General features: G+C 37.0%; 1 protein-coding gene across 3 annotated transcripts in view; it reads left to right on the top strand.

The window, feature by feature from the left end:
* Positions 1-22,487, top strand: part of Arhgap6 (Rho GTPase activating protein 6) — a 501,238-nt gene that overhangs the window by 430,453 nt on the left and 48,298 nt on the right. For all 3 annotated transcript variants that reach the window (XM_085685233.2, XM_048446252.3, XM_048446253.3), the window contains exons 3-5: positions 3,020-3,091; positions 10,887-11,143; positions 12,887-13,082. In XM_085685233.2, the coding sequence (XP_085541359.1) occupies positions 3,020-3,091; positions 10,887-11,143; positions 12,887-13,082 (525 nt within the window). The remainder of the gene's footprint in view (positions 1-3,019; positions 3,092-10,886; positions 11,144-12,886; positions 13,083-22,487) is intronic.

Here is a 22,487-nt window from a genome sequence, read left to right as displayed (position 1 = left end):
TGGCCTCGAACTCACAGAGTGCTGGGATTAAAGGAGTGCGCCACTACTGCCCGGCCCAACACATGCTTTTGTGGAAAGACTCAAGCAGGCTGTATCAGGATTGAAGATAAATAAAACCTCCCAATTATACATATCTATAAAACTGTTTTTCCAGTGTGACAGAATCAGTGGCAAGGCTACACTTCTGGTGTGTATGCTTTCTTAGAGACAGCAGTTACTTAGAGAAGGAACTTGAGCAACATGTCCCCATCAAAAGTTTCTTAAAATGAGTCTTTCAGGTTTGGTTTCCATGCATCTTCCTTTCACCAGGTATTGTGGAAGCAAGTCATCATTAATGTTTTCAGAGATGAACTAAATGAAGCTGAAAATTAACAAAAAGATGTAAAGAAGAAAGTTCTTATCTATTTACCATTTCTGAATATCTGAATCCATGTGGTCTCATCTTTCCACCTCTACTCTGTGCACAGATCAATGAATAATCAATACGTGTTGAAGATGTGCTGTCCTCTAAGTACATGGTGTCTCTAACCTTATTTAATCCATGCAACAGTTCTTACAATCAAGACTATATGTCTCCTATTTTATAGGTGAGGCAACTGAGGTTTGAAGAGATTAAAGAACTTATTATCGGTGGGAAGTGGTAAATTCAAAACCCGTGTTAAAGAAGTCTCTAATGTCAAAGCTAGTACTCTCCACACCTGCCTAGGTGGTAGGGGAAAAAATAAAGTGCCTACCTGAGGGGTGTGCCTGTGAGAGCAGACATATGTCTTGACATGCCCAAGGTAATATAAAGTTAGAGAAGTAGGGGGAGTACACAATAATCTTAACCTTTAACTAGTTATGAAGACTAGAACAAGTTATCATTGATGTGACACTAAAATTCATGTTTTGTAATATAATCTAATATGCATTATGATGCAACCCACAGAAAAATCTATTCATCTTACAGTTACCAGAACTGAGAATCCAAAAATTAAAGCACAAAGCTCTCCAAGTCATAGAACTGATAAGTGGTGAGGCTTGGATTCAAAGTCAAATTTCTACATTTTCCAAGTAAGACTTTTCTTGAGGAATATGCTTTAGAGCAAAACATGTATACCCATAATGAGACAGGAAGACCACCATCCAGAAAGATTTTTTGCATGGGGATAGAACAGTGAGAGAGGAGAATGTTTGAAAGCAAAGTATAATGAAATATATGTATAAAACATCATAGTGAAATCCATTAGCCTATATACTAAGCAAAAAAATAAAAAAATTAAAATAGGCAAAAAACTTGTGACTTCTCATGATGAACTCAGTGATAGAACATTTGGTTGGCATATGCAAGGTCCTGGGTTTCATCCCTAGCACCACAAAAAGATCTCTAGGCTTTAATAGATGTATTGTTTAGTTATTCTGTTCAGTCAAATACATATATTAAGGAATTAGAGGATTTTTTAGAAGAGAATGTTATCACTGACCAAACACATTTGGTGATATGAACTAGCAATAAAGAAAGCAATACAAAGTAAAAGCACCATCAATTCTATTTGGAGAAGAGATTAGAATCTTGTGTAGTTAGTGTGTTTTATCATCTGTGTATATATAACAAGTCACAACAGTCCCTAGTAGCCAGATCAACTCTTAGATTTTAAGATATGAACTCACCAGGGATGAAAGAGATTAATGGCTCTTGGCCACTGTACAAGTGATTTACATGGTCTTCTCATTTTACAAATCTCATGACTCCAAAGGTAGAAAATCCTACTATTTTCATTTTGTGGAAAGAAAGTGGTTCTGGTGGTATTTTGGAAGGGAAGAGGTATTAAATGTGCCTGTTAACTATATTGGGGTTTTCCTGCACTTCTAAGACTTCATGGCAGAGGAGGAGCTGGGAACAACTGTAGCCCCTAGAGGATCCCAGGAATGCTCATCTCATCCAGAAGTTTTACTCGGTCATTTCCTGAGATCATAGTCTTGTTTTGTAAATTTTATTTTGTGGTATTGCCTTTTTACAACACGTTTTAGTGTATCCTGCGAGACAATTCTTAATCCACTTTTTAAACAGTATCCTTGGGTATGAAAAAAATTTTTCCTATTTGAACCCAGTGTGGCATCCTGTTCTACACCCCCTACGCATTAAGTTGAATAATCCCAAAGCATGTTCTGGCAATGATAAATGCCAATATTTTATGATGACATCCCAGGAATTTGATTGGAGCTGCCAACCGATATGAGTGTTATGTTTACTATTTGGTGAGTTAAGCAGAATACTAAGTACATTTGTTAGAAGTGTTAGATGCTAAAAGAGAATATTCCCTGCTTCGAGTGACACATCCCAAACAACTCCAACATCCATCAGTGGATGAATACTTAAATTATGGGACAGTCATTGTGTAGAATAACATGCAAACCACAGGAATAAAGAAGATCTGAACTTATGGATTTCTACTAGGCGCCACATTAAGCATTTTATATACTTTGTTTCATTTAATTCCTACGACAAAACCATGCCATTATCACTATTTATGCAAGACCACTGAGTCTTAATCAAAGCACTGCAGGTTGTAAATGGTATGGTAATAGTAAGGCCTGAATTCTGCGAGCTGCCAAATCCATTTCCCTTTCCAGTTACATTGCAGTAGCTTATAAATGTCAAAGCTATATGTGTGTATAGTTGACTCTGTCATGGAGATTTTGTCCAAGATGAATGGTGACTTATATAACCACATAAAATAAGAAAAGCCTTATGTGATAGCAAAACAAACACATCTGGATGTCAAAAATGAATTTCATACGAATGAGGGCTGCTTCTAGCTCTTCCCATGATTGAAAGAACATTTCAGAGCGCATTTCAAGGCTGGTTTCATGTGCTACAAGGTGAGGATTTTTTCCAGTATTCACAGAGCTATTTCTCTGTTTACACCGTTGAGTTCTATGAGTGAATACAGAAATCAACTGCAATCATTTGTTTTTAATATGAAAATCGTTGGGGTACTTATTTTTTTACTGCTTCCTATTCTTTTAATATTTACAGATGGACAAAAGAGAAAGAAATCATTGAGAAAGAAACTGGATTCCCTAGGGAAGGAGAAGAACAAAGACAAAGGTAAAGGGCCAAATAACTAAAACCAATGTATCTTGCAGGGAGCATGCTGGTTTGATTGGGTAGAGATTTTGAATTACATCAGGTTACATGGTTGAGTTCTGTTATGTAAACTGAATTTCTGTAATGGAATGTCATTGAGAGCTGGTGTGGGCCTACTTTTCTGTGTTTTAGTATTCTTAGGCTGAACTGATGAGTTCAGCTGGTTCGAGCAGTGGGTGACTATAGCCAATGGTGTGGTTCCAATTATTCTGTCCAATCAGCTATGTCTAAAGACGACCTGGGTTGAGTAGCCATGGACAGCATGCCTAATACTAACCAGCTGTTTGGCAAATGGAGACAATTAAGCAGGACTAATTAAATGAAAAGGAGTTTAGATTCATCTACTATGACTACAGAAAAGAAACAATCTTCGTCTCATGGCTTACTGAAGATAGGTCATCCTCAGCAACTTTTTTAGATCACAGAATGCTTGGTTTGGGCCCCATATGTTTTTGGCAATTACTGGCTTTCATCATACTGATTTGTGTCTATTTCTATGGCTATTTAGGGAAATGACACTAAAGTCAGTCTTTCAGAGACATTTGTGGTCAATTTGAATGTGTATTCTTTAGTTGTAAGGGTCACCTGGACCCCATTAACAGAGTGTAATTTTTATGACTTGTTATTAAATTATGTGAACTGATTTTCTTAATGGTGTGATTGAGTGAATGTATGTTCATTTTATGTGCCACAATGAGTGAGAGTTGAATGAGGAACCACACATGTCTCATTTTGGAGTTCTCATATATCTAGTAACTGCATTTATGCTTGCAGTGGAAAACAATGACTTTTAAAATAAATGCATTGTGAATTGTACTAGACAAACCTTATTCCAACACTGATACCAGTTTACATACACATAGCTTAGAGTGTGCTTTAAGTTTCATGACATTTGGTCATAAGGAATGGAAACCCACTGTTTTACTTCCCTTACAGTGGTGTTTGACTTCCTTGGTGCTGGTAGCAATGTAGACTGGAAAATTTTTGTGGCATATGTTGTAATTCACAGTGTGAGATGTTTAGCAGCATCCTTGGCCTCTGCTAACTAAGCGCCTGTAGTACTGCTTCCAGTTTAGCAGCATCATTGCCCTCTGCTAGGTGACAGTAGCACTGCCTCTAGTTTAACAGCATTTTTGGCCTAGCTAAGTGCCAGTAACACTGTCTCTAGTTTGTCAGCATCCTTGGCCCCTGCTAAATGCTAGCAGCATTTCCTCTAGGCAAACTGTGCTCAGCCTTCTAAATGTATACCTCTAGCTGGGCAAAAAGAGATAAAAGTGTTAGGAATCCATACCTCTAGCTGCAAGAAAAAATTATGACTGTAATATTTAAATATCCTGAGGCCCAAAGGCTGAGGAATGTAACTCAGGGGTAAAATACTTGTCTAGTATACACAAGATCAATCGTTCTGTGCCCAGCATCCCCCCCAAATACAAACCAAAGAACACCTAATGGGCAGATCTTCACTGCAATCACTCTGAGTATTATGCAAAAGTATTTCAGGCGTGAACTGTTGTTGTTTATGAATAAAAACTCTCAATACATACATTCTAACATGAGAACTGAGATCATATTCACCAGGATACTCAGTAAGATATGAACAACCTCAGCAGAATTTGTTGCTAGAATAATGAAGACCAAGGGTGGGCTAGCTGCATTTCCACTATCTGATAAATTTTATTATACATATATAACTGACGTTTTATTACCCTTAATTTTTGTGTTTTATCTCTGACAATTTCATGAATATATATTATAGTATATTATATTATCATATATTATACTATATTGCATATAGTATATTATAGTATATTGTATATTGTATTGTGATCATATCCATTCCCTCTCACATCCTCTGATATCTTACTGCTAATCCTTTTTTCTTTCTAACTAGTCCCCTTTCTACTTTCTTCAATGTCACCTTGACTTTAGAAGGGATAAAATTGACAAGTCATTTAGAGTTGGGCTCTTACTTACCACTAGCCCCACAGTTATCCATGGGAGATACATTCCAAGAACTTTCCATGACTCAAATTTTGACTAATAGTAAGCCTATGTGCAGTATACGTCCCTTTGTATACATGCATACATATGGTAAAATATAATTTATAAATTAGGCAAAATAGAAGCCTAAACAAAATAACTGACAATAAGACAATTATTATAATATGCCGTAACAAAAACCATGTAAAACATATGACTTTCTTATTTGGTAATTTTCCACTTAATTTTACTACAGTTTTCTATGAGTAACTGAAACACTTAAAGGTAAAGACAACTATATGAGTAATTAGTTACTGCTTGAAGTTGCTTTACTCTAGGATTTGAGACACAATAAAGATGTTAGGCTATTTTTTAGAAAGTACCCATTCAGAGTACTATAAGAGGAATGAATTTTTATTTTTTGGCATGGGGAAATTGATTTTTGTATCAATTAGTACAATTTAGTTTGTATTCCCTAAAACTGGTGTGGGGGATGGGGGGTATGTGTGTGTGCATGCCTGTGCGCATACACTCATATTGTATATAACGAAATCAGAAAGAACCTGAGTTAATAGGGAAGTAAGGGTCAGCAAGTAAGAAACTAATTAGTGTCCCCTGGGACACAGACATGGTTCAGACAAACTCATGCTAATGTATACCCAGTAAAAGCTTGACAGTATTCAGTATTGACATAAGAGAAGATGAGTGGAGAAACGAAGTAAGGTCTTGGTGATTCTAATGAAAAGGCAGGCCATCCATCTTTCTAAGAAGAGAAGTACCAAGCTTCACTGTATGAAGCTTGCTCTGCATGAATTAGCTTTTATGTGTAAAACTCAAGGCAGTCTAGGCTTAACTGAAGAGTTACTTCTTGACAACTCTTCAAAACATAAAGCCTCGTCCATGTCAACACAGGGAGCCATTACCAGGCTATCTTGGGAACCGGAACTCGGGGGTGGCTGGGTGCTGGTGTGGCACATTTGCAATCAGTTCACATTCTTTCCTTCCCTTTGAACCTTAGTGTCTGGGTTCCCAACAGATGCACATGTGAAAAGCGGTCAGTTCTGAAATCCAGGAGGGAAAGAAGGAAAACAGGAAACTCTGAATGACCTCTTGGGTTAGACCATCTAAAAATAAAGGGGAGCAGCTCTTCACGGCTGACCTGCTCTCCCAATAAAAAACGTGATTCACAAATCTTTGATATGCTACCTTATTAACTGATTCCATCAGCATGAATCATGTCCTGCGTGATATTTAACTTTTTGATATAAAAATATATAACAAATCATATGACATTCTTGCATCCAGGCTGCTACTTAAACAAAGCTCATCTAAGTTGTGGTTGTCATATGGAAACTAATTCAAGATTGACATTGGTTTGCAAAACATATTTTCAAACAAAAGATTTCCAAGTTCCTAGTCTCTTGTAGTTTAATTATTTGGCAAACCAATGTAACTTTCAGAAATTCAGAAAATTTCTTTCTTGTCTCAAAGAAACAAAACAAAGCAGAGTTTGTGGAAAAGCTAAATAAATAAATAGTTTAAAAACTATTTTGATCTAGTTCCAGGGTTTCCTTAATCAAGGTACACTGGGACTAAGAGTTACTATGGCATAGGTGTCCACCAGAACACTGATAGAGTATCGACATGAAAAGAAGATTAGTTCAATTGTGGTACCTTTTTGGGTATCAAAATCCTGTGTCATGTCTTATGGTTACTCACTGTCCAGGTCACTATATGGGAGCTCTGAAGTAAAGCTACAAAAGACTATTTGCTGCAACTTCCATTTTTATTTTACATTAAGTAGTAATAGAAAAATTAAGAATTAATTACATGTAGACATTCTCCAAGAAAATAGATTCAAAAGTATCATTAAAAGCCATCATTATAGGCTAAGGATATCACTCAGTAAGTAAAGTAGCTAACACACAACTGTGAGAACCTTAATCAAACTCCTAGAACCTTCATAAAAATGCCAGATTTGGGTGGTGTGTGCCCATAACCCCAGAAACGATGAAATGGGAGGTTGAGACAAGTGGATCCCTGAAAGCTTACTGCCCATCTAGCGTGTAAACTTGGCAAAGTTCCAAGTCAATGAGACTTCTGATCTCAAATAAAAGGTGGTAAGTACCCGAACAGGGAAAACACAGTTTTCTGACATCCTCATGTGCATATGCAAATCCAAATCCCCAAGAACACCGCAACATGAACATGCACACATAACATACATAGTCATACACACACACATACAGACGCATACACACGCCACTACTAGAGAAGAGAATGGCCAAGATGTGTGCAGTTTCCAAGAAAGGTGAGACAGAGTACTTTGTGGACGACAACACAACTTTTGGTCTACATGATAACTACATTGAGACATCATCAAAATATACTAAGAAGGAATGACTTAATGGTGCTTTCAAGTATGAACTTGGAGTAGAAGTGACACCAGCACAAAGGAATGAAGGAAGGGCCATTTGAAAGCTATAAAATCCAGGTACCATGGAATGAGGATTGTGGCAGAGGAGGAGAGGAATAGATCAAAACAGAAAATAACGTGAGGGTAGTATGGCGAGATGATGAAATAAAAATGAGGCATGAAAAGAAGTATTAATGTATGACTTTCTAATGTCATATTTACCCCATGAAGCAAGACATCCCTAGCAATCCAAGCAAAGTGTTAAAGAGTTAGAATGAGGCATGCCTTAGGAACATACACTGTAAAGGAGCAAGAGTTCATGCTTGGAGGAAATGAAGTATAAATTCTGGGGTAAACAAGGTACTACGTGAGACTAAGGAAGTGAGTGACAAAGGTGGTATACGGCCAAAGGTCAGAAGAGAGAAAGGGTCAAGTAGATATGAGAACAGAGAGTCATGTGAGCCATTAAGATGGACTGGCAAGTCACCAAGTTTTATATGAGATTGGTGGTTTAATGGTGAATCAAAACCAATTAAAAAAAAAACAACAACGAGTAAAGGACAAGAACAAGCCTGTGATAGTAAGTTTCTGCCACAGGTGGGAGGGTGGGGCTCTAAAGGGAACAGTTGGGAGCAGAGAGGAAAACTCATTGCCTTTTGACCCTGTGTTTCTTGACAAGGTAAAGACAACCACTGCTAATATCCTGGTGGAACACATGTCTCCCATTAGAACACGTTACTAGTTGTCCCTAGTCATAGCACAGTGAACCTTGGGTAATATCTTTGTCATTTAAAAATTCTATCATCAAGTTTGTTAGCTTCTGTCTTTGTAAAGAATCCTCTGATTTCTGTGACCCCCTCACAGAAAAGGGGCTCAAAGAAAAGGTTTGAACTCAGAGAGGGGCATATGTACCCAATTCTTAATTACCACATAAATGACAATTTTGCCCAATAGAAATTTGATAAGTTCTTGATTTCACAATAGTTGTATTTTTAAGAAGAAAATGTATACAGGGATCCTTCCTAGAATATTATAAAGACCTCAAGACAACATCCCAAAGTTTGGAGCTTAGAGGACTCTATGTTCTGAAGCTTGTAATAGTTTTTGAGAAAAACAGCAAGAAACTAAAGAGAACCCGTTGAAACTCTAGCTTTGAAATAATAAGTTCAGTCATAACAGAAGCCTACCATACCAGAGAAAAATAGAAACTCATTCTTAGTGGGAACATCTTTTGACTGAGATTAAAATGGGAGATAATGAATCCATATGGTTCCTCTTTAATTTGTATTCGGTTATTACAGTTTACAAACACAGTTGCAGGATTGAAAAATAGTCGATTAGGGTGAGTTGGAGAACCACTCTTCCAGAGGACTCAATTCTGGTTCCCAGATCCTACATGGTGGCTCACAACCAACTGTAAATCCAACTCCAGAGGACCAAACACCCTCTTCTGGCTTCTGTGGGCACTTACACACACATGCATGTACCTACAAATAAATACGCATCTACGCATAATTAAAGATGAAAGAAATAGCCTTTTAAATTATTGAATTCAGAGAAACTGTCCTTCTTCATTTTCCCAGAGCAACTGGAGATCTCTAAATAAGTCTGATTGGGTTTCCTTATATGCAAACATGGCAAGAGAGGACTGAAGAGCCCCCATTGTATAGAGCAAATCCCTGCCATACATGTGCCTGCATTAGCCAGCCAATATCACATGATCTAATTCAAAGTTCTCTCTGTTGTTACTATCCCCACCCATACCTGTATATTCTGTGGCTGTCAGTCTTGCCATGTGTATGTCCAAACTTTTTGAAGAACATCTGATTATTTCCTAATTCTTATAAGAAATTCTTCAAATGTACCACCTATAACCTGAAACTGCTCTTCACAGTATTAGTCTAATCTCAAAGGAGAAAAGCAGAACTTTGTGACTGCCCTTATGTCCGATAGTCCACTAGCAGAGCAAGCACCTCTGAAAAATCCCCAGATGAACTTAGAACTTTCTACTTCAAAACAAATTGCATCTTTTGATGGGATCAGAGGTATATGCCTTTAAAATACCATCTCTGCTCTTAATGGAGACTTGGCTATTAGCCTAGTTTAAAATGTTGCCACGAATCAAGCAGGAAAACCTTTTAAAACTTCTTTCTACCTGGTTTAATGTTAGCTTTTTTGTTCAAAGAACAAATACCCTTAGAGTTATTTTCCCTTGATCATTCCAGTTTCATTCACTGGACTTGTAAAAACAAGGGCTCCCCAGTACTCTAAATGCTGTGACTGCTAAGAGATGTAATTTTGAGTCTAATAAGAATAATTTACTTAATTGAATTATTAATACTTTAAACATAAATCTAAAATGCTGTTAATAAAATGTCTATCTCTGAGGAGCTAATATATATGAACATACATGGATCACAGTGGTGCAGGAAGCAATTGTGTGTGTGTGTATATATATATATTGCCAAATGAAGCCAAAAAGTTCTGTGTGCTGTCTCTTTCTCAAATGGTACCTAGTAAAAAAATATTTAAAAAAATGTACCCTGGGCTTCCCACACTCTATATCATGGTCAAGCCCACTTTTGCATGTGGTCATCAGGGAGTCTGAATATAAATCATGAAGGGGCATGTGTAACCCAGACAGCTGGAGACAGGCGGTAGAAACACAGAACAAAAGGGAGAAAAAGTACAAATTTCTTCTTAAAGTGCTCCTAAATTGCTTCTTTGACCCTTAGGTTATTACTTTCGATATTGCATCTTTTATTAGGATCTTTAAAGTATATCAGTTGAATTTCATCCTTGGATTTCCTCATCTCTCTATTATTTACATGTCTGACTCTGCACATCCCCACCACATCCCAGAAGCTCTCATGAGAAAAAATTTGAGACTTTTTTTATAGCTCCCTCCATTATAAAACTGACAAGGCAATTAATAGGTGTTCAATAAATGCTTTTTGAGTGAATGGATATGTGTAGTTTCCCATGCTTTCAAAGACTTCTAAAGATAAAAATTAAAGAGTAGTGGTTTATGAAGATGTGTGATCAAGAGCATAGAGTATTATTTATAGTCTATCCAAATATCATACATTTTTTACAAAGTTATTTCCTTTAAAATAAAGACTTCAGCAGTTGGGAAAAGATTATTAGAGACCTACATTTCTAAAATGTGTATTTGCCCCTACTTTCTTTATTGAAATGGTAACTGGGACATTTTGTTCAACAAGACAAAGCCATCTCAGTATGCTAATTAAGGAATCAATAATTTGACTATGTCTGCTTTTATGGATGTGATATGAATGAGCATCCTCTTCTGTTTGGGTTTTTCCTGAATGTAAATATCTGGGTTTTTTTTCCTTACAGAATTTATTCCACAGGCATTTGGCATGCCCTTATCCCAAGTGATTGCTAATGACCGGGCATATAAGCTAAAGCAAGACTTGCAGAGGGAGGAGCAAAAGGATGCATCTGATTTTGTGTCTTCCCTCCTCCCATTTGGGAATAAAAGACAAAACAAAGAGCTCTCAAGCAGTAACTCATCTCTCAGCTCAACCTCAGAAACACCAAATGAGTCCACATCACCTAATACTCCGGAACCGGCTCCTCGGGTCAGGAGAAGGGTGAGTTGGCCAGGATCTCCTCTGACTTTGAGAAAACTGAAAATTAGTAAGGCTGTCTTTTGAGTCTCTATTAACCTGAAACCCGGACACATAGTAGACATCTCTTCTACTCGGCAATAACCAGTGCTGTGCATGTGGCAGCTAGCATTTCCTCCAACCTTTCCCTCCTAGTTAAATTGGTGCTCAAAATATTCTGCACTACTGCCATGGATGCTGGTCTCTTGGTATCTCCTGCCATTTCACTAGACTTCCTGCTCAAATAGAAAAACCCAACCTTCAACTTATGGGCCACATGCATAACAGGATAGCTATGAATATGCCAAAACACAAATCCATAAACTTAGGTAAAACATTATGAGAATTATTTTGGCTCTTTTGTTTTCTAAGTCAGTTGTGTAGCTCTTGAGCATGAACTTTATAGATGACATCATACTATCACAGTGTCACACATACTATGTATATGTATGCATATATTGCACAAATGGGCTGCAAATTGGACACCCCTATGGTAGAAGTTGAGTCTTGAGACCAATATCCAGTGTTTCTGATAATTTTTTTCAATGCCATTCTTAAAATGTGCCTGGATCAGTGAATTAGCCACAGCTGTTCAAAATCAATGAGCAATTTAGCTTTTCCTTATTGATGGCACTTGTCATTCTTAAATAGAGCTGTACAGTCCTATATGCAGTCTCTTTCAAATCCGTGTGGTAGCAATATGATGCCAGCGATGGAGTGGGCACTATGTTCTAGGTCCTGTGTTCTTTGTGCGTCACATTGCAAATCTAGAAAACTGTGTTTCTCAGGCCATCTGGATGGGAGTCAGCATAGTCACAGCAAAGCAGCTCTAAGAATTCCTATGTCCCTTTCTCTAAGCTTTGGGCTAGAAATCTTTGCCAATCCAGCCACGAAATACTGTCCTAGTTAAATATACAACCAAACCTCCATTTATAACTCTCACTTTTTAGATATCAGCATTCAGGACTTCTTCCAAGGTATAGCAAGACCTAAAGCCCTGTTATTTTCTTTTATGGTATTGACTATGATTCAAAGTGGAAAAATGACAAAATTAAGGAATTTTTGTATTTTCCAGATGAATTTGTTCTTCTAAGCCTGTAATTGTCTTAGACTGTTTATAAATTCAAATATCAGTAACAGCGAAACTCTAAATTTGAGCTTTCTGGGAATCTAGAACCTAGGCAGTAGACTTCTTAAAAGTCCCTTTCTCTACCAGGACTCTATTAGCTGACTTCTTAGCACACACTTCATCCAGGATGAATGGCTTTACCCTCCTGCATGCTGGAGTCACAGACATGTGCCAGCATGCCCAGTTTGAGTCTTCCTATGTATAAAGTCTACTTTCTAGAGCTATAGTTAAGGATTCTTTTATTCAAAAGACTTCTATGACTTTACCTCATTCATTGAGTATTCATTTTTTTTGTTTCAAAAGTGAAATGGTTGAATCAAAGTATTTTAATTATGTTTCCCATCTTCTATTAGGAAAAGTCCATGTATTGAAATCATAACTAACAATGCTTGTAGAGATTGTCTAGCTTTTTCAAAAGGTATTTAGTCTTGCCTCTTAATATGTCAGCAATAAACAAATCTGTAAAGTCCATAACAAAATTCAAGCAGCAGTATCTTTTGAGAGTGATAGTCCTCCAGGAACAGGTACTGGGTAGCCTCTGCAAGCAACTGCTTGTCTTTCTGCTGCCTGTGATTTCCAAATCTACATATCACTTGCAGGGTGCCATGTCAGTGGATTCCATCACGGATCTGGATGACAACCAGTCTCGACTCCTAGAAGCTTTACAACTCTCCCTGCCTGCTGAGGCTCAGAATAAAAAAGAAAAGGCCAGAGATAAGAAGCTGAGTCTGAATCCTATTTACAGGCAGGTCCCCAGGCTGGTGGACAGCTGCTGCCAGCATCTGGAAAAACATGGTAAGTAGACTTGTAATCAGCCATCAGTGATCCAAGTATCATCCCTCTATGTACCCAATTTCAATTATGTGTTTCTTTGAGCAAGCACTAGACCAAAATTTCTGGGGTAAATAAAGTATATCAATATAAGTGTTGACTTAAGAAGCTACTGGGATCAAAGGACTAATAGGTATGAAGCTATTTGGAGTCCTCAGATCTCAAGAATATTCAGAGGAGGCTCTGACCAAGCATGTTAGAAAAGGATCACTTGTGTTGGAATAGAATCCCCTTCAAACAGAGCCAAGTCCCTTGGATGTTTTTATACCTTGAGGTTCCTTACAACATTTCTTTTGACAAAAGCAAAGGTTTGCTTTTTGGGAGATACCTACTCTGAATGTCTCTAGCTAATTCTTTGCAGCTCAATTTCTCTTAACATGATAACTATCATATGATGAATAATTCTTTATTTTCTGTAATTTAGATATTTGGCTCATAAATTGCCATATCTATCACATATTTCATTTGCTAAATAGAGATTTACCACACACTTTATGGATTTGGGAAAACTTCCTTAATTATTTATTTGCCCTATAGATAATATGTTCATCATACTTTTTAGTTTTGTCTTGTAATTTCAAGGTAAGGTTTCTCTTTGTAGCTCTGGCTATAGTGAAAATCACTCTGTAAACCAGACTGACCTTGAACTCAGAAATTTTCCTGCCTATGCCTCCTTAGTTCTGTGATTTCATTATAATTTTTTAAAGCAAAAAGGATAAAAAACTGCTGGTACTATTGATATAGCCATTCTATCCCAGTTACTTAGGAGACTGGGCAGGAAGATTTCAAGTTCACGGTGAGTTCAAGCTAACCTGGGTAACGTTGTCAGAGATGCATTTTGATATTAGCATAATGTCCTAGGTTAAATATCATTCCTACACAAAAGAAAAAAAAAACAGGAGAGAAAGTAAGGATAAAACAAACTGTGAACATTGTCATTTGTTTCCTAATTACAAGAACAGAATTTTGTGAAAAAATATAAATGTGCATTTAAATTAATTAATTCAATACAAGTAAAAATCACTGGATAATGGAATGACTTAATAAATAAATGTATTTAAATCTTAGACTTAGTTTTCAACACAGAATGTTTAATACATAGTTTAAAACTAAAGGCAAGGCTTATACTAATCAATTATCCAAGGTCCTGACTGTATTTCAAGTGTCCATAGCACTTTTATCAATTTATATCTATGTATTTCTATCATAATATATCTATGATTCCAGAATAATAGGCTACACATTCAAATTGAAATAGATATTAACTTTAGTATTCTAAGCTAATGGTTCTCAACCTTACTAATGCTGTGACCCTTAAACACAGTTCTTCATGCTATGGTGACCCCGTCAACCATACAATTATTTTCATTGCTACTTCATATCTTTATTTTGCAGCTGTTATGAATCACAGTATAAACTGATACGTATGATATCAGATTTATAACTCCAAAACTTCAAAAAATACTATTTTATAAAGTATTTTAGATGTTATTGGTTTTTGTCTTGCTTTCCTTTGACACAGGGACACATTATTTGAGACAAACAACATCAAACGCATTTCTGCATTTCTTCCCTAACACTTTATTTGCCTGATTTTTTGAAATGAGTAGGTAGAGGAAATTTGTCCCTTTAGTCATTTAAGCATTTATCAGAAACCGTTTTGCCAGCCTTTCCAAAAGTTTTCTTGAAAAATTTTATTGGTTCCATTTGTATTCATGTACCCAGCCCTTCCTCACTTATATATCATTTCAAATGCCTTCTCAATCCTTTTTTTTTCCTTTTTTAATTGATATTTATTGAGCTCTACATTTTTCTCTGCTTCCCTCACTGCCTCTCCCCTCCCCCCTTCAACCCTCCCCCAAGGTCCCCATGCTCCAACTTACTCAAGAGATCTTGTCTTTTTCTACTTCCCATGTAGATTAGATCTATGTAAGTTTCTCTTAGTGTCTACACTGTTGTCTAGGTTCTCTGGGATTGTGGTTTGTAGGCTGGTTTCTTTGCTTTATGTTTAAAATCTACCTATGAGTGAATATATGTGATAATTGTCTTTCTGTGTCTGGGTTACCTCACTCAATATGATGTTTTCTAGCTCCATATATTTTTCTGCAAAATTCGAGCTGTCATTATTTTTTTTCTGCTGTGTTGTATTCCATTGTGTAAATGTACCACATTTTCCTTATCTTCTGTTGAGGGGCATTTAACTTGGTTCCAGGTTCTGGCTATGACAAACAAGGCTGCTATGAGCATAGTTGAGCACATGTCCTTGTGGCACGATTGAGCATCCTTTAGATATATACCCAAAAGTGGTATTACTGGGTCTTAAGCAAGGTTGTTTCCTAATTTTCTGAGAAATTGCCACATTGATATCCAAAGGGGTTGTACCAGCTTGCATTCCCATCACCAATGCAGAAATGTTCCCTTTTCCCCCACAACCTCTCCGGCATATGTTGTCATCAGTGTTTATGATCTTGTCCGTTTTTACAGGTGGAAGATGGAATCTCAGAGCTGTTTTGACATGCATTTCTCTGATGACTAAGGATGTTGAACACTTCCTTAACTATCTTTCTGCCATTTTAGATTCTTCTGTTGAGAGTTCTCTGTTTAGGTCTGTACTCCATTTTTTATTGGATTATGTGATTGATCTTTTGGTGTTCAATTCTTGAATTTTTTGTATATTTTAGAGATCAGATCTCTGTTTGGTGTGGGGTTAGTAAAGATCTTTTTCCATTCTGTAGGCTGTTGTTTTGTCTTGTTGGCCATGTCCTTTGATTTAAAGAAGCTTTTCAGTTTCAGGAGGTCCCATTTATTGTTTCTCTCAGTGTCTGTGCTGCTGGGGCTATATTTAGGAAGTGGTTCATTGTGCCAATGCGTTCAAGTGTACTTCCCACTTTGTCTTCTATAAGGTTCAGTGTGGCTGCCTTTATGTTGAGGTCTTTGATCCATTTGGACTTGAGTTTTGTGCATGGTGACAGATATGGGTCTATTTTTGTTCTTCTACAAGTTGATATCCAGTTATGCCAGCATCACATCTTAAATATGCTTTCTTTTTTCCATTTGATATTTTTTGCTTCTTTATCAAAGATCGGGTGTTCGAAGATGTGTGGATTGATATCCGGGTCTTCTATTCGGTTCCATTGGTCCTCCTGTCTGTTCTTATGCCAATACCAGGCTGTTTTCATTTCTTTTTTTCTTTTTTTTTCTCAAAGTTTATTAAAATACAGAAGTCTCCATTTCCGCCCCTCCTTCCAACTCCCTCCCATCATTTCTTTAGCTGTGTAGTAGAGTTTGAAGTCAGAGATTGTGATGCCTCCAGAAGTTCTCTTATTGTACAGGATTGTTTTGGCTATCCTGGGTTTTTTTTTTTTTTGCTTTTCCATATGTTTAAACATATTTGTATCAGTTACCTGGTCTCATAAAATGGATTCCTTTTTCTCGATGATCCTTAGTGGCTAGCAAATTTTCCTTCTGTCAACATCAAAACATCCAGTGTCTCTTAAATTTTTGAAGATGAGTATTTTCTTGCAAAGACAAGAACAGAACCCTGCCCCCACCCTCATGAGCGTCCCTTACCATCTGTATGGTTGTCACCATTGTGGATGAGCTGTCATTTCTCTTTTTCAAGAGGTTTCTCCTTTTAAAACCAGATATCTATTAATTTTGATGATATCCATAGCTTTTCTTCTCCTGTGGAAAAAAGAGCAAAACCCCTTTCTCAAGGCAGCACATCTCCTGGCTTCCGTTGTGAGGTCAGCACATCCTTGAAATAAACTGGATGATTTAATTCAGAAGACTTTTCTATTACCCAATGTCTTTCTGCAGCTGTTGTCCCTTTCTCATTAGCGTTAAGAAAATTCAAGGTTAATAGAGCATTATGTACTCTATTTCTATTTCTGAGAGTATTTGCCATCCCTTTCTGTTTGTTTAACATATCTTTTATAGTTCGATTTGAACTTTCTATAACTGTCTGACCTGTAGGGTTGTGCGGCATACCTGCAATATGCTTAATATTATAATAGGCAAAAACTTTTCCATTTTTCTAGAGACATATGATGGACCATTATTTGTCTTTATTTGTGCAGGTATACCCATGATGGCCATAACTTCTAATATATGTGTGATTAATATATGTGTGATTACTGAATCAGCCTTTTCTGAGCTTAAAGCAGTTGCCCACTGAAAACCTGAATAAGTGTCAATGGTGTGGTGTACATATTTCAATTTTCCAAATTTAGCAAAGTGGAACACATCCATCTGCCAGATTTCATTCATTTGTGTGACCTTTGTTTTTGTCCCTGCAGGTAGTGGTGTTTGGTTATAGAAAGAGCAAGTAGAACATCTCTTTATAGTCTCCTTAGCATATTTCCATGTAATAGAAAACTCTTTCCTGAAACCTTTGTGTTGCAAGGAGTGGAGCCCCTTGTTTATCCCTGCTGCCTGGCTAGCTTAGCCCCCGAAATAACCTCATAGAAACTGTATTCATTAAAACACTGCTTGACCATTAGCTCTAACTTCTTATTGGCTAACTCTTACATCTTAATTTAACCCATTTCTATTAACCTGTATATTGCCACGTGACTGTGACTGTGGCTTACCCACAAGATTCTAACCAGCGTTCGTCTCAGGCAGGAGATCCATGGCATCTCTCACTCTGCCCTTCTTCCCAGCATTCAGCTCTGTCTTCTCCACCTACCTTCCCTATCAGGCCCAAAGCAGTTTCTTTATTCCTTAACCAGTGAAAGCAAGACATGAACAGAAGACCCTCCTACACCACCTGTGCTGTTGACATGATTGTTTTTATGAAATTCTGAGGACTGGAATATGCTTCTAATCAATAATAGATCAATTTCTGCATTGCCTTTTGTTAGAGGACCTGGCAGGCACATATGAGATTCGATGTGTGTTATGTGTATAGGACAAAATCTATTCCTGATTATGTCTTATAACTAGATAAATAATGAAGTCAATTCTGTATCATCTGATATAAATTCAGTGATTTCAATATGCAAGATAACTCTGTATATTGTGAATCAGTAACTATATTAAAGGGCTCTTTAAAATCCCGTAGCACCATGAGAATAGCATATAAGGGTTTTGTTCTACTTTACTTAATTCTTCTGATTTGTATCCTGCCTTCCCTGATTTGTTTATATCAGTATAAAAGATATGGGCTGCAGTTATTCAAGCATCATGTACAATTTGGGGAAGAATCCAAGAAGTTTTCTTTATAAGATTAAGTCTATCACTTTTAGGATAATTGCTATTAATTTCTCCCGAAAAATTAGCACAAGGTCTTTGCCATGGTTCATTGTCTTCACATAACTTTTTTATTTCATCAGTAGTGAAAGGCACTATAATCTCTGCTGGGTCTATACCTGCTAATTGATGAAGTCTCAATTTACCTTTTATAATTAATTCAGAGACTTATTTTTCCACATAAGTTTTTAATTTTTTACTTGGTTTATGTGGTTAAAAGGTCCATTCTAAGATAATATCATCCCTCTGCATTAAAATTCCTGTAGGAGAAATTCTGGAATGCTATATGACTAGAATGCAATTAAGATTTGGATTCACCCTATCCACATGTGCCTCCTGTAATTTCTCCTCAACCATTGTCAATTCCTTTTCCACTTAAGCTGTTAATTCTCCTGTAATTTCTCCTCAACCATCGTCAATTCCTTTTCCACTTCAGCTGTTAATTCTCTGGGACTATTCAAGTCTTTATCAGCATCTACTTTTTCTAAAAAATGAATTATTAGATCAGGTGTTATCCCAACAACCAGCCACAGACTAGAAATGTCTCCTAACAATCTTTGAAAGTCATTAAGAGTCCACAATCAGTCTCTTCTAATTTGTGCCTTTTGTGTTCTAATTTTCTGCAAACCTATTTTATAACTTAGGTAATTGACAGAATCTCCTCTCTGTATTTTTTTCAGGACCAATTTGTGATCCCCATTTTGGCAAAACTTTCTTTACTTCTTCAAACATTCTTTCTAAGGTATCCATGTTTGAATCAGACAGCAAAATGTCATCCATGCAATGATAAATTATAGACTTAGGGAATTGTTTACATATTATTTCCAATGGTTGACTTACAAAGCATTGGCACACTGTGGGACTATTGAGCATTCCTTATGGGAGGATAGTCCTTTGATATCTCCTAGTAGCCTGAGAATTAATATAAGTAGGTGCTGTGAAGGCAAAATTTTCTCTATCCTTTTCTTGTAAAGGTATAGTGAAGAAACAATCTTTCAAATCAATAACTGTAAGAGGCCATCACTTTGGTAATAGAGAAGGCAGAGGGATTCCAGATTGTAGATGGCCCATAGGCTGAATTACCTTATTAACAACTCTTAGATCTGCTACCATTCTCCATTTACCAGATTTCTTTTTTACAACAAATACAGGAGAATTCCAAGGGCTGGTTGATTCTTCAATATGGTGAGCATCTAGTTGCTCTTATACCAGTTATTCTAAAGTCTGCAACTTATCTTCAGCTAGAGGCCACTGCTTAACCCATATTGGTTTCTCAGTTAATCATTTTAAAGGTAGGCCTATTGGTACCTCTAGAGGTTTGTTAATTGCTTTCTGTTCTGAATGGCTGGTGACCTTTGTATATAGTACCTTATAATATCCTTCCCAGAATTATGAGTTCCTGGGACTGCAGGAATGTTAATCTGGGTATTCCATTGCTGCAGCAGGTCATGATCCCATAAATTTATTGCAATATTAGCCATATATGGCCTCAGTTTCCATCTTTGACCTTCTGGCCCAATACAATCAACCCATCTCATGCTTTGTTTAACTTGATATATGGTTTCAATTCCTAGTAATTGAACATCTGCCTCTTGAAGAGGCCAATTTAGATGCCAAGATTCCGTAGTAATGATACTCACATCTGCACCTGTGTCTATCAAACCAACAATTACAATGCCATTTATAGGCACTCTTAGCTTTGGTCTTTGATCATTTATAGAAGTCTGCCAGAATATACATTTCCTATTTTCTATTAGAATTTTTGAATTATTCTCCATGTTTATGCCATCATCTAGAACAGTATGGTCTTTTACAGAAGGGTCTGGATTTTTTAATTTTCCTTTTGAGACAGGTCCTCCACAGTTATTGGGAATGACTGGACCACTTTTGGCTTGGGGGCCTGCGCGAGGCCCCTCAAGTAGTTTTCTGATGGTATCAGGTTGACTTGTCTGTCTTTTGTTGATCTGCATTCATTGGTCCAATGTCAGCCATTGCCACACCTTCTACATATACCTGAAGGCTGAGTTCTCCTATTCTTGCCATTCCCAGAGGAAATATTATTCCTAGGAATTCCTTGTCTACAATCCCTTCCCAGAAGTCCTATTCTACCACAATTAAAATATTTGGCAGTTTGATGATTCCTCATTCCTTTGGAAATTGTTTCTCCTACCCAAGATTCCGTATTATAGTCAAAAGTCTCAATGTTCATTGTATGCAGGATCCATTCATCCATAGGTGTTGCTCTAATCTTTAAATGCCCAAGTATCTTTTTGCATTCTAAGTTGGCATTTTCAAAAGTCAGAGATTCAATAGATACTTGTCGAGCATTTGGGTCTGTTAATCCGATTTGTATAGCCTTAGTTAATCTTTGTTAAAAGTCAGTAAAGTGTTCTCTCTGGCCCTGTTTAACCCTGGTATATGATTCAATTATTTTTCCTAGTTCTTGAATACTGTCCCAAGCATTTGTGGCATACAGACAAGATTTGTTCATCGTGAAGAGCTTGAACCTGTGGGTCAGCATAAGGGCCTTCACCAAGAATTTGATCTTGGGAAGTCTCAAAGTCTTCTGCTTTTCCCTGTTGTTTCAAAATTTTTGCCTCTTCTCTGAAATAAATTTTAAACATTGAAGTTCATCATCCAGGTGTCCTGAAACAAACTGAATCCAGTCATGTGACACTGCTTTAATGCTAGAAGACCATGACTTTATCATCTTCTTAACAAATGCAGAATGAAATTCATAGGTTACCACAGCTTGCTGAATTTCTTTTAGATCATTCATTCCGATAGGTATTTATCTAACTTTTTTGGATCCTTTGGGGCCTTTAGAAGTTGATGCTTTGTCAGAGTAGATTACAGGGTAGGAAGCTAAAATCCTGGGTAAGTCATCTTTGACAGCTACTGGCAATGTTGAATCCTGTCTTTGTGCCTTCTCTCCCTGTTCATCAGCTCCAATAATTTCTTCAATTATTTCAAATCCTTTTATTATTGTCTTTTGTAATGCCTGAATCTCCTGGCCTGTATATATTTCTAGTTATTTCATTGAGGCACCTCGCCTCTGGTCCTCATTCTGCACATGTGATTCCAAGGTCTGAAGTTTCTCCTTTAAAGATAACATCTCATCCTTGAACATTACATGAATAGCATGCAGATTGCCATCCTGGATAAATAGTCTACCTGCTAACTTAATCATAAGTTTTTAATAAATTTTGATGGTCAAATTCAACATTATAAATTCTTTCAGATAACTTCTTTAGATATGGATTCAATTTTGTCTATCAAATTAATGTTATCCTTTTTAATAGTTTTAATTTTTCAGGCAAATTTTAATTTTCGAGGGTATTAATCCTGTAAACTAGCTGTTCATTATTATTCTGAAAAGACTGTATCATTTCTAAAAGTGCCATATTCTTTCTTAATGATAGAATATGGAGAAGAAAACTGAGTCCCAATACCCAATAAATTGAAATATTACCATAACTATATAAATTACCTGTTATGTGATCCGGTAAACTGTAATTTTTATTGTTCAGCAGATGTCATGGTTGCAGAGTAGTGACTAAAAGCAATGCAACTGGTGGTGACAGGAATGGTCCTGGGCCACTTTAGTTTCCAAGCCGCTTTAGTTTTCCACCTTGGTACTGGTTAAATACTGAGAAATATGCTTTGTTTGACAAATTAAAAGCAATTAAATCAATTCTACACATGGAGCAAGAAAATCAGGGCAGGGAGCAGAAACCAGAAGCTGCAGAAGTTGTCATGCAGCAAGGAACAGACCAGGGGAATGCAGCAGTCGTGCTTGTGCTTGGGAAATTTCCAAGTTGCCATATGCAGTAAACTCTGCTGTGGCAGGAATTCTCCAAAAAAAAAATGCTTAGGTAAAAGCAAGCCTAGTGAGCAGGGTTGGGAGACTATCTGTACTGTGGACTGGCTAGGCCTTTAGGCCGTCCACCCAGTAGTCCTGAGTCTGAATCAACATGGGCACCAAATGAAGAAGGACAATTAAAAGAAATTCCATACTAGCTCAGAATTGAGAAATAGATGGTTATTTATTTAGGGGTAGATTCACAAATCAGAATCCTCCGTTTGAATGGAGATCAGAAACTGAATCCCACAGAC

The sequence above is a fragment of the Myodes glareolus genome, chromosome X (assembly GCF_982192425.1).
Source record: "Myodes glareolus chromosome X, mMyoGla1.1, whole genome shotgun sequence".
NCBI lineage: Eukaryota > Metazoa > Chordata > Mammalia > Rodentia > Cricetidae > Myodes > Myodes glareolus.
The sequence above is the reverse complement of the archived record's forward strand: the minus strand, read 5'-3'. Positions and strand labels throughout refer to the sequence as shown.